This window comes from Cyanistes caeruleus, chromosome 5 (genome assembly GCF_971803275.1).
Source record: "Cyanistes caeruleus chromosome 5, bCyaCae1.hap1.1, whole genome shotgun sequence".
Classification (NCBI taxonomy): Eukaryota; Metazoa; Chordata; class Aves; order Passeriformes; family Paridae; genus Cyanistes; species Cyanistes caeruleus.
In genome coordinates this window covers 56,111,216-56,124,220 of record NC_141705.1, presented here as the reverse complement: position 1 = coordinate 56,124,220, position 13,005 = coordinate 56,111,216, and the positions used below count along the sequence as shown (strand labels likewise).

Genomic DNA, 13,005 nt, shown 5'->3' with positions numbered 1-13,005 from the left:
TCTCCATATTACAACTACAATACACCACAAATGCCAAACTTGCCATGCTTTCACAGTCGTCTGACGGACGGCGCCTGGGCAATGCCGACAGGAATTCCTTTAGCCCAACCAAGCACAGCTTTCGCTGCATCTTACTGGCAGGCACCCAAACCAGGTAAAGCACCTCAGCTTTCTCTCCTGGGGATGTTGTGAGCAGCAGAGACGGTCACGGCCGATGGGCTCCCCGAGAATCCCTCGGTGCCGGCTGGAGCGTGATCGGGTCGTGAGCGAGCTCAGCAGCACTCACGAGATCCCATCTGGGGTCGCCAAAATGTTAGTGTTCAGGAACAGACATAGTCACAGAATGATTATATGGAGGTGCTTTATTGAAGAGCTCTGGCTGTCAGGGGTACACATACCCAAATCTGACCCGACTTCATTTCGAGTTTTTATATGTTTTTATACTCTATTCTATATGTTTTTATACTCTGTTCTATATCTTACATATTAATTATTAAACTTACATTGTTCTATTTGAAGCATTGTTTTTACCCAAACATGGATTTCTCATGATCCCCTCTCAAGCCCCTAACATTGTTTCTCATCTTCTTTAAGCAATAATCACATCAACAATTGTATCATTTATCATCTATTGATTACACAAGTGCAGTTTCCCATGATCTTTAGCAAGCACAAGGCCTAACATGTCTCAGGGCCTACTTTTCTCAGGGCTTGCCAAGCTTAACTTTCTAAGTCCCCAAAGTTTCTATGATTTTAAAACCTTTTACTATCACTGACATTTGCACCTAAACATCCACCAGATTGTGGCCTGACAAGTACAAGGCCTTGCATCCCAAGGAGCACCTGTTTCTTTTCCCTGTACAAGACACACTTTATTTGCCACAATTACTATTCAATTATTATTTGTTGGCCACAAGAACTACAAAGCCCATAGCTTTAGCACATTTCCCCCAAATCAGTGACTACGGTGTGATGAAAAGAACGAGCTTGTGACTGCTCAAACCAAGAGCCTGATTTCCACCTGGTAAACAACATCTCTGTTTATCAGCACAGTCCAACACAGAAGAGCAGACAGACTAGATTTAAATCAATCAAAACTTTATGTATAACTGAACGCAGAAAACATGAAACTATGTACAGAAAAAAACTATATACAGAAAGAAGCAAGCCTCTGCACCGCCTGTTCTTCGAGGTCCACCTGAGACTGCCCTGACCAGCAGAAGCACTCATAAATAAATTGGAAAGTACAACCCTGGATCGAGTTGCACGCCGCACATTGGGCACATGCCGGTGTTCTCCAGGGCAGCAGGGAGGCACCCACTGCAGAACACGTGGCCACACACAGTTGTCACAAGCTGTCGTCCATTTTGCATGATCTGGAAGAAAGGAAACAACAACCACATGTATTGGGAGGAAAGAATTGGAGTTTGCCGCTCTATTGGCATCAGGCAAATGAGACTTGAGAGCATCTGGAACCAGTTAGAAGCCAGGAGGGACCCACAGATCTGCCAGTGCCATCCTGGCAAGGGCTTCTCCCTCTCCATTCACCAGCAAGAAGGGACTTGTGGAGCTTCCCAGCAAGGGCTGTGCTTCCAGCCAGCTGCCCACATCAGCCAGCTGACTTGGGCAACTCCCCTTTTGGCTTCTTCCTCCTCCCACAAAGCACAAAGCATGACAAGAGGTGCATCCTTACCTCTGAGTAATAGTCCATGCAAATTGGACAGCTAATGACAACTCCTGGCTCTGCACTAGAGGGAACAGAAGCAGAAAGAACATGCAGCTGTTAATATCATCTCACTTCAATGATTATTGATACCTAAAATCTCAGCTCATCATGCAAGTGCACTGACTAGCCCTGGCCCATTTCCTTTGAAGAAGCCTGCTGTCTTTAACTCTCTCTTTGCTGCATTTAATGAGGATTTGGGCACTCCCTGCCTTGAGGGAAAGAGCATCCTGGTTTTCACTAGGAGAAAGGTGCAGTCAGACACCCTGCTCTGGCATTTGAAGTAAGAGCAGTCTTTAGCACTGGCCACTTGGTGTTTGGAAACTTGGACTTGCAGCGGCTCATCAGGAACAGCTTTGGAACTACAGCATCCAGCTGTCCTCTGGGAACTATTCAGCCCGGAATATTCATTGCAGGAGCCAGTTCTAACGCTACAGAGTAACATGGCTCTGGCAAGATCCAGCCCCAGGAAGGAGCCTTTGGTCAATGTTGAATGCTGTAGCACTGAGTTCTTTCAGAGCAGTTCCATTCTGGAACAGAGAACTGAAGGGACAGAGTATTCTTTTTCTATATGAACCAAGTGGTGGGATTTGTTCACCTGCAGACCCAACAACCAAAACTTAAACATGTCCAAAGTCATTGGCAAAAGGCATCATGCTTAAGAATAGTGAAAGCCGTTTAGGTGGCATGTTTAAGACCTGACACCTAAAAGTTCCATACTCAGTTTCTCTCCTATATTGCCTTTCCCAAAGGCTCAAAGCACACCAGCTTTGTTTAAACCTATGCCTTTCCCTTTCACCCCCAAAAAGCCACTTTAGAAAACCTTCCATCATAATTCTCATGTGCTTTGTCCTCCCTAGTGACACAGATGCCTGGTTTAATCTAATCAGCCTAATGCATTGCCTCTTTCTTATTCTGCTGGAGCGCTCCTAGAGCAGGACTTTGCTGTTGCTCTGCAGAACGGGGATTTTACTGTGCAGGCAGCCAACTTGAACTGCAAGATCTCCATGCCAGAAGCAAAGAAATCAGGGCTTGTGACATCCAGCACCGGCCATGAAAGCAGGACCTGCACAGCTGCTTGTGTGCAAGTGTACCTTGGGAAGAATGGCTCCAGCTGCAGGAGAAAGGGAGCCAGCTGGCAGCATTCCAGCAGGGAATTTCTGCTGGAAGTTGCCCAGCTGCTGCCTGCTGGCCCCATGATGCCAAGCCTCATTGCTAGCAATGGAAGTATTTCCATAGCTAACCTGGCTACTAGAACTTGTCAGAATAAGCAAATGCAATCCTGAGCTATGGGCTGTGACCAATGCCCTTCCTTGCCATAGCCCCACTCTCATCTCTAAGGTTCTGTGGTGTCTGCCTTGGACTGCCTTTTTCTCCCAAAATGCAAATGGTATCATTTGATCATCATGCAACACAGGAGAAGTATGGAAATGAGTAGAGTAGGGAAGGCTTCAGAGATAAAGCAGGCATAGCTGTAGAACTTATTCCTACAGAGAAAAGAAAGAAAAGCACAAAGTTCCGTGTTTGGTAGGGCACGAGCCATACGTACGCTGAACTTCCAGCATGCTCCTCTGCTCCGTGTTCTGCAGGGGCTGCATCAGCCACAGGTGCGTCATTAGCTCCTGTGCCATCAGCAGAGCCATCCACCTGTTCCTGGCTGTTCAGTGCAGCAGTTCTCTGTTCTTCTCCATGCACTGTAATTGAATTTTCAGAAGTTACATCTATTATTCCCTCTCTCCCTGGAGCTACCCTTCAAATGAGTTCTAGAAATAGTCAGTAATGGTTCCTGTTTTAAATGGACTCTGTTCATCTGGGATAAAAACAACCTGAAATAAACAACTTTCCCAAAGAGTAAGGCTGAACCTTTCCAGACATTGGGACTACTTGTGGATGCTAAGTGCAAAAAGCAAGCAGGAACACACAGTCTGTGTGAAACTAAGTCACACAAAGCTTCTCACTGTGGCCTGGGAAAGCATAATGAAAAATCCAAGCAGTCCTTGGTAAAGGACAGCAATCTTTGCAGGTGCTGTTTAGAATCCTTGTTGTTTCCTTGCAAGAAACAGTCAAGGGGTGCTGTTCCAATTAAGCAATGATAGTGATGTGTAAATTTAAGGACCAATGAGAGTTTTACCTCTCAGACCTTCTGGAACACATCTATAAAAGAAGATGTGGAATAATAAACTTTGCTCTCTTGGACAAAGCAACTAAGAGAGTCATATTGCACTTCTGGTTGTTCCTAACACAGTACGACAACTGCTCTGCTATGGAGCAACACAAAACTTTTGCTTTGTTCACTCTACACCCAGCTAAAAAGGTGATTCTCAAGGACAGTCCCTGGAAACTACACAATTACTTGGAGCAGTGTCCCCTTAAACATTATCATCATGTCCCTCCTCAGTTAAGGTAATTTGAAGATGGAGTTCTATGAGATTCAAAATGTAGAACATGTAAAAGATTTCTTAAAAAAGGATGTTCTTGTTCTCGATATATTTCATTCTTAAGGAAGGATGTTTTTGTATTGATATATTTCATCCTTATATATGCCCACACACATTGCATCCATTCTCTAAGACACTGGCTAGCAGCTTGAGCCTGTCCTGTGCCTTTTACTAAAAGTAGTTTCAAGTCCTGCTGCTCCAGGTTCTTGGAAAAGAATAAAAGTCATGATTACATTCTAGATCAAAGTACATTACCAAGTGTCAAACATCAACTCACCTTCAGGAAACTTCCATTGATGCACATGAGAAGGGAAAGAAAAGAAAATACAATTAGATTGGGTGAGCCCCCTGTGCTGCATGCAAACCTCAGCTCAGAAAGCAGTTCTAGCAGAGGAGTGAGGAAGGCTAGGCTATCACCCTCCAAGTTGGCTTAAGAGCATTCAAAGCAGGAGCACAAACAGCTGCTGCCCTGAAAACAACCAAGTGGCTGCTGCTGATTCTGCTCTCAACAGGGTACAAACAGAGATAGCTTAGGAACCACCTGAAAACCCTCCTCCCTCCTCCCCTCTTCCTGTGCCCTAATTCTATTTGGGCTGGAGCTGTTTCTTTCCCTTGTTCTCTTTTAAACTGGCAAATTCTGCTATTTTAACTCTAAACACTTCATGTTAGATGAAAGAGCTGCTGAAGAAAGGAAACCACAACAGGCATTGTGAATAAAGAACTCTATCAGTCAGTGCTAGAATTCCAAGAAACACATGGGTCTGCCAGTGCCATCCTGGCAAGGGCTCCTCCCTCTATGGACACCAGCAAGGAGGGACTTGCAGGAATGGACAACTTGGAGCTTCCCAGCAAGGGCTGTGCTTCCAGCCAGCTGCCCGTGGCACCCACCTAAGACAAGTGAGTTGTGCAGCACTTCTTTATCCCTTCCCCTCCCACAAATCAGAAATGACAACAACATGTGGGTCCTCACCTCTGCGTTGTCATCCTCCCAATTTGGGGGACTAACGGGACCTCCTGGCGGTGCACTAGAGGGAGCAGAATCAGAAGAACATGCAGCCATCAATTTCACTCAGCACAGAGGGTTACCAAGACATAGACTTGCAGAACTTGAAGTAACCCCTTATTCTAATTTAGCAACATCCCAGCTGAGAAACACAATCAAGTGCAAGAGTTTTTATGTTCTGCAAGCATTTCAGTGTATCACAGTCCATAAGGTAAGAAACATTACAATAATGACTTCCTGACAGAGAGGAAATATTTCTCCTGCATTTTGCCAGTTTTAGGGGTTTTTTCCATTCCTTCTCTTCCTGACAGGCCACTATGATCCAAGTCAGAATTCTCCAAACAGAATCAAGTAGAAGCCAAAAGATTGGCAAAAACCTGTGTCTACACGGAAATGGCATCAGAAATTACACTTTGGAGAGACCCTTTATCTGTCACATACAATTCTAGATCTCTTGGCTCCTGTTGAAGTCTGCCTGCCAGCATTTGGTTTGAATTCTCATCTGATCTGGAATCAGATGGATACTGCCGGCTCTCCTCCCAGTCCTGCAATGGGGTAAAAAAGGAGAGAGATTATGAAGCGCTTGAAGCCACCCCATCCTGCTTCCCCATTTCAGTTCCCTAACAGGATTTGGGCTAGAACCTTCCTTTCCCTCGTTAGCCCTAAACACTTGTCGTTGGATGAGCAGCTGCTGAGAAACGGAAAGCACAGGCACAGGAATTTGGGGCAAAATGTTTGCTGCTCTATTGGCCCCAGGCAAACAGGACTTGGAGTATGTGCAGTCTGTCAGTCAGTGCTAGAACTATAAAAAACACATGGGTCTGCCAGTGCCATCCTGGCAGGGGCTCCTTCCTCTATGGACACCAGCAAGGAGGGACTGGCAGGAATGGACAACTTGGAGCTTCCCAGCAAGGGCTGTGGATCCTCACCTCTGCGTTGTCATCCTCAGGACTTGGAGGACTGATGAGACTTGCTGTCCATGCACTAGAGGGAGAAGGACCAGAAGAACATGCAGCCATCAATTTCACAGTGCATAGAGATAGAAAATGGCAGAAATTGAAACAATCCCTTATTCTGATTTAGCAACATCCCATGCCAGAAACACAGTCAGTGCAAGAGCTTTAATGGACTGCAAGCATATCAGTGTATCACAACACATAATGTAAAGAAACATTCAATAATGACTTCCTGAATGGAGAAGAAATGTTTCTCCTGGATTTTGCTGGGCTTTAGGGGTTTTTTCCCATGAGTTGCCTTCCAGACAGGACACTATGGTTCAAATCAGATTCCTTCCCACAGAATCAAGCAGAATCCAACAGTTTGGCGAAAACCTGTGTCTACCCTATGTCAGCAATGACACTTTGGGGAGACACATCATCTGTTACATACTCATCGTTGTCTCGTGATTCCTCCTCATCATCACTTGGCCAGAGCTCAGCTGAATTCTCTGCCTCCCTGGAATCCTGTGAGTGCAGCTGACTCAGCTCCCTGTCCTGCTCCTCTGAGTTGTCATCCTCCGTAGTCAGAGGACTAGCAGGATCTGCTGGCTGTGCCCTAGAGGGAACAGAACCAGAAAGAACATGCAGCCATTTCAACACAAAGCCAAGAATTTCCCTGGGCACCAAGGCTTACCAACAGGTAACACCTATTCTGTTCTAGCAACATCCCAGCCCAGCACCACAGTTGTTCCCCCAGCTGCTATGTACTGTAAGCATTTGAAACTTATAGCGAGCCATACTGGAATAAATATTCAACCATGACTTAATGGAAGGAAAAGAAAGGTTTCATCTGGATTTTGCTATGTGGTTTTTTTGATTCTTTTACTTGCTTCTTTGACAGATAGGTCACTATATTCCAAGTCAGAAGTTTCTGCACAGACTTGAGTAGAAGCTGGAAGTATGGCAAAACCTGTTCTTACCATCTATCAGAAATTAGAATCTAGAGAGACATTTTACTCTCACATACCCATCATTAACTCTTGATTCCTCTTCATCAGGAGTTGTCAGGGGCCCAGCTGAATTCTCAGCTAATCTGGAAAGCTGAGAGTGCTGCTGGTTCTGCTCTCTGTACTGCAGTGGGGTAAAAATGGAGGCAAATTAGAAGCCACTCAAATCAACTCTGTCCTACTTCCCCTTTACAGTTCCCTGATTGGATTTGGGCTAGAACCTTTTCTTTGCCTTAGCCCCAAAATGGGCAACTTCTGCAGTCACAGCTCTAAACACTCCTGCTGCATGACCAGATGCTGAAGAATGGAAAGCATACCCGGCATTGGGAGGAAGGAATTCCAGTTTGCTGCTCTATTGGCCCCAGGCAAACAGGACTTGGAGTATGTGCAGTCAGTCAGTCAATGTAAGAACTACAAGGAACACACAGCTCTGCCAGTGCCATCCTGGCAAGGGCTCCTCCCTCTATGAACACCAGCAAGGAGGGACTTGCAGGAATGGACAACTTGGAGCTTCCCAGCAAGGGCTGTGCTTCCAGCCAGCTGTCCGTGGCACCCACCTAAGACAAGTGAGTTGTGCAGCTCCCCCTCTGCCCCTTTCCCTCCCACAGAGCAGGACAAGAACATGTGCATCCTCACCTGGGAGTCCTCATCCGACCAATAGGGAGGATCAAATTCAAACAGCAGCCAATCACTAGAGAGAGGAGAACCAAAAGAACATACAGTCATTTAAATGCACAGCCATTTCTTTCTCTGGCCACCAAGGGTTACCAACAAAGAAAATGTTGGTACTCAAAACATCCCCTGTTCTGAATAAGATGCATTCTCACCCAGAAACGCCATCATTGCAAGAATTTTTATGTACTGCAAGCATTTCAGCATGTCAAGCAGTTCTCTTAAATTCAATTGTGGCTTCACAAACAGGGAAGGAAGGTTTCTGCTGGATTTTGCTGGGTTTCTTTTAATTCTCCTCCAGGCAGACCACTATATTCCAGGTCTGAAGTATTTGCACAGAGTTTTGCAGAACCCTACGGCTTGGCAAAAACCTCTTTCTACCACATATATGGAATCAGAGTTTTAATAGACACTTTCTCTCTCACATACCCATCATCTTCTCTTGGTTCCTCTCCATTGTTCCTTTCCAGTGGCTCAGGTGAATTCTCCGAGGCCCTGGAAAGACGTGGCTGCTGGGGGCTCTGCTGCAGGGGTAGAACGGGTTAGAAATGGACACACTTAGGAAGCAGTGGAACTTGACCCTTCCTGCTCCCCCATTTCAGTTCCCTAATTGGATTTGGGCCAGAGCTGTTTCTTTGCCTCTTTCTCCCTCCAACTGGCAAGTTCACCTGTGATAGCCTGAGCACTACTTTTTAGAGGAACAGCTACTGAAGAGAAAAAAACCCCTAGACCCAAACCTGCTCTGGTGCTTGGTGTAAGAGGAGCTGGGTCATGCAAAATGTGTTGTGAAATTGGAGGCCTTTTCTTTGCACAGGTTCAGGAACAACCCTGTCAGGACATAACTGCCATGCAATGTTTGCTGCATGTGTCTGCTTTGCACAGCAGTAGAGGCATCCCAGATTTGAGCAGACACACTGCTCTGAGGGCTGCATCAAAGCATATTCTTTCAAAATAGTAGGGTAAAAAGAAAAAAATCCCAAATATGCCCCTTTTAAAGACTTAGGGGAATAAGAAAGAGAATTAGTGTGTACCCCAGTCAGCTGCAGTTGCTTTTGACACCTCAGTGACAGGGGGACCTTAAACTGATGCTGCAGCTAAAACACTTCTTCAAATCAAAGACTTCCTCTGCTCTCTTTTGAATCACTGAAGCAACAACCTCTTTTAGGTTGTTCATCCACTCTCTGCAACTGATTCTCAGGCATGCTGATGTGTTTGGGAGTGTGTTTGGGGTTGACTGGGAACTGTGTCTAAAGTGCTAAATCAGAGCCATCTTTCAACCTTTGAGGCCAGGGGACTTAGTAAGATTGCAGAGGGCAAGAAAATTCCTATGGATGCAACATGGAGAGGAGTGTGCCACTCACTACTTACCACAGGAGATTCATCATCACTGATCGTGGTGACTTCAGGCTCTGGAGAATCTCCTGTGAGATCTATGACTTCTTCAGCAGTTGAAAAAGAGAAGGTTAGAAGTGAGGTCAGAGATTGCAGAGGAATGCAATGGGCTGCCACTGTGGAACAGACTGTGCTAGGATTCCCTGTGCCCAAGGTGTCTTTTGTTCAGGAATGGGTCCAACATTTCACTCAAGCTTTGCCCTCAGCAGTCCACAGGGAGCATGGTCCTCTGTGCATTGCCTCATGTGTCCTGCTGAGCCTTGCCCTGTGCCCTGAAGGGACAAAACAAGAGGAAGAGCTCCTGAACTCCTCACAAGTTCTCTTGGATGACAACAACTTACGGGAAGTGCACACCAACAGATCATTCCTCTCGCATAGGGGAATGTTTAGCACACAGGAGAAAAAAACCACCAAATCTATGGGGGATGCTAATTTTACAGTACCATGCTGTCCATGCTCCCCTGAAGAATGGGCCCCAGCTAGTGACTAACTTTTCTTCATCTTTGTGCAGCTTGGGAGATGCCAAACTCAGCCTGCCACCTCCACTGTGGCAGCTGCAGTCACTGCCAGCTCATCAGGGCACCCATTCAGGTGTTTGAGCAGCACTTGGGGCTTTTGTTACACAGCTCATCTCCCACTAGAGGCCAATGGACAGAGTTCAGTAACAAACCAAAACAGCTGTCAGTGGGCTGGTTGTTTAGGGATGCCATACCAGGTGGTTCCTCAAGCCCAAGGTTCCCTTCCTCCCCAGGAAAGGGCCTAGGAACTGGCAAAAGCACCCATTCAAATGAACTCCAAGCCTCCAGAAGCAGTTTCTGTTCTTACCAGCCTCTCTTGGCTCTGTCTCCAAGGTTCCACCAGCTCTGGAGGGCAGCAGCCTGCTCCGTTTCTGAGCTGGGGTAGAATCCAGCGCCTCTCCAGGGCGCTTTCGCTGACCCTGAGAGAGAACAAAGCCTTAGCATTTTCTGTGGCACTAATATGAACATGGCACTTGGTTTTTGCCACCCCAATGACAGCACACAAGGATACACAAAACACTCCTGCAAAGGCTGCAATATGCATCCAATGGTGCTATGGGCCATTCCCACCTAAGTGCATCTCCTCAGAGCAAAGACATCAGCCCTGAACTCCGACAGGGTGCCTCACCAAGAAAGAGCCTGTCCCAACCCCTTGTAAATGAGGAGAGCAGTTCCCAATTCTAGCAGGCTGCTGCTCACACTGTAAGCAGTTGTGAACTATTGCTGCTAACACCCACAGACATCCAAAACTTTCAGTATTCCAGAACACCATGTTATATAAAGTTTTCAAAGGTTTCCATTCTTGTCCTTTTGCTACAAACTCTTGAAATACTTCCTAGAAGTACCCCATAAAATGTTTCAAGATTCAGATCAGCATTGAGTAGCAATGTACTTACGGAGCTCATGGTGTTTTTGGATCTAAAAGCACCGGCAAAGGAAGTGGGACCAACACCAAAAAAGGAACCTCAGGGATGGGATCAATCCCTTTGGTTCCTTTGGGTAGCCCACTGCCGATTATTTGGCGTGACTGAAAACTGCTCTTCCAAACCTGTCAGAAAAGTACAGGAGAGATTGTCTATTTGGAATGCCAATTTTCTTGAATATCCCCATGCCCCAAGACTCCCATTGCCAAGTCTTTTGTTCCTGTTCAAAGCTAGGTGGGAAGTCCATGACTCTGGCACTGGAGCCCACCTGCAGCCCATGCTGCAGCCCAGACCAGCCCCTCAGCATGACACTCAGCTTTTCAGGAGTTGTCTGCACTCACCTGTTCAGTCACTGCAGAGTTTGGCTCGCAAATTCAGCACACGGCTCTCTGTACGCAGCCGGGATGGAGAAGACGGACGCTCTACGTCTGCTGCGCAGCAGAGAATCCGTCAACTGGCTCAAGAGACTCGGTGTCAACAGAACCTTGGGAGCAGGAGTGCCCCTGGCAACCGGTGCCAACATTCCATGCCCAGGTAACGGGGCTGCGCTTTGCTCACCCATGGAGTTCCAGAAGGCCACGGAGGCACCGCAGCCATGGCCTGGTTCTGCTGCCGCTGGCTCCATCGCGGTGCTCAGGGCCCTGTCCTGCCTGGCCTGGAACCTTGCAGGGACAGGGCATCCACAGCTTCTCTGGGCAGCCTGTTGCACTGGCTCAGCACCCTCCTAGCTCTTGCAAACATCTGATCCCAACCTTCCCCTTCCCCCATGGCTCTCTGCCCCCTCTGGCCACTGGAAGGCCACAGTCAGGCCTCCCCGGCCCCTGCTCCTCTCCCGGCTGCACAGCCCCGGCTCTCCCAGCCTGGCTGCACGGGACAGCTGCCCCAGGCCTCCACACATCCCCAGGGCCGCCTCCAGCCCTGCTCCACAGGCACATCCCGCTCCTGCTGGGCCCAGCTGGACACAGCTCCGCACGCGCGGCCTCACGGGCACAGCTGCACCTCACGCCGCCTTCAGCCTCAGGCACCTGAGCATCACTGGAGCCTTCCTGTGCCCAAAGAACCCACAACAAACCACACCTCCCCAAAGCAAAAAGAAATTTAAACCCTTTCTTAACCCTCCTCCTCCATTTTTATTGGTCTCTGGCTGGTTTAACTCTTATGGGACTGCTTTAACTTGAACCCAAATAAATAGCAATTAAAACAGAATCAAAATTTGCTGGAGTTTTTTGTTTTCAACCTGTTCCAACTATCTAACCATTTAGATCCTGAATTCAAGTCTCTGAAATCTTGACTTTGTCAGGTGTTGAACTACTCCTCTACTAGAACTTCCCAACAGGGCTGAGGAGCTTTGCTCTGCTCCTGGGGTCAGCACCTTCCCTCCTGAGGCCCTGCTCTGCTCTGCACGGTACCACAGACAAAAAAAGCAGAATTAATAATCAGTTGTCCTTCTAGCCACTCTGCCATGGGACCTGTGTTCAGAGGGATGGGCTGAGGCTCCTGAGAGCACCAGGGAAGCCATCTGAGCCCTGCCAGATGCAGGAATGCTCCTCTGCCCCTGGTCCTTTAGGTTGGGTGCCCTCTGGTGTGGGGAGAACGGTGGAAATTGATCCAGTGCTGTGGAGATGAGCACAAGGATATGTTCAGCTCGTGCTCTACACGAGGAGCCTCATTTCTTACCAAACTTTCTCACTTACTACAATTCATCCTTTTTGGGTAATTAGGTATCAAGTGTTGGAGAATGGGTGGGGATGACTCTTCCATTGTTTGAAAAAACCCTAAAGGACATTCAATGCTTTAGATAAAAATACTAAGATGCTAAAGCAATTCCAACTATACATTTAATATATGAATAATTAAGCTCCTTGGATGGGTGCCAAAGCACTGAATAGGAGAAATGGACAGTGCAAATATGCTGTCTCTCTGTTCTGGGCTTCTGAAGCTCAAAAAACCCCAATTCTTCTATGCCTCCAGATCAATGATGGAATGAGCTGAAAATGTGCTTTTCCTTCTGCTGACAACTATGCACCAAGATCAAAAACAAATTTGAAAACAACAAAATTTTAAAAGAACATTGCCTCAGCTGATGCTGTTGAGCCAAACCAACATTGGTTTCAACTTCTTACAAAATCAACTGAGTGCCATTTCATTGCAGGTTAATTAAGATCAAATTTACTTGACCATAAATGCTTTCTTTAAATGCTCTTTTCAGTGTAAATTCCTAGCATAGCATGTCACCTACGAATATAGCTATTTAAAAAGACATTTCTGCTTACTGTCATTGCATCCACCAAGAAGTTCAAAGTCTGGCAATAATGAGAAATAGAAAACATTGGTCTAAACTTTATGGCCACCCTATAAGTACATCATTTGATGTGTGTCTGTGGAAGTGTT

At 46.8% G+C, this 13,005-nt stretch overlaps 1 protein-coding gene across 1 annotated transcript; it reads right to left on the bottom strand.

Annotated features, from left to right (window-relative positions):
* Positions 1 to 5,510: 5,510 nt before the first annotated feature.
* On the bottom strand, positions 5,511 to 11,597 carry LOC147653135 (uncharacterized). The gene is made up of 10 exons (XM_086889967.1): positions 10,956 to 11,597; positions 10,588 to 10,739; positions 9,999 to 10,110; positions 9,150 to 9,220; positions 8,211 to 8,305; positions 7,746 to 7,800; positions 7,130 to 7,233; positions 6,554 to 6,718; positions 6,094 to 6,148; positions 5,511 to 5,709 (listed from the first exon to the last, which is right to left on the bottom strand). Exons 2-10 carry the CDS (start codon positions 10,594 to 10,596, stop codon positions 5,548 to 5,550), a joined length of 828 nt encoding a protein of 275 aa, XP_086746093.1. The 5' UTR covers positions 10,597 to 10,739; positions 10,956 to 11,597; the 3' UTR covers positions 5,511 to 5,547.
* Between the last annotated feature and the right edge of the window lie 1,408 nt (positions 11,598 to 13,005).

Bases quoted from the DNA above. Each gene is read 5' to 3' on its own strand.
- LOC147653135 (XM_086889967.1), bottom strand. The intron at 6,149-6,553 runs GTATGTAACAGA...TTCTCCCTCTAG, and splicing joins GAATCACGAGACAACGATGA to TGCATGGACAGCAAGTCTCA. The intron at 5,710-6,093 runs GTGAGGATCCAC...ACCCCATTGCAG, and splicing joins CTGAGGATGACAACGCAGAG to GACTGGGAGGAGAGCCGGCA.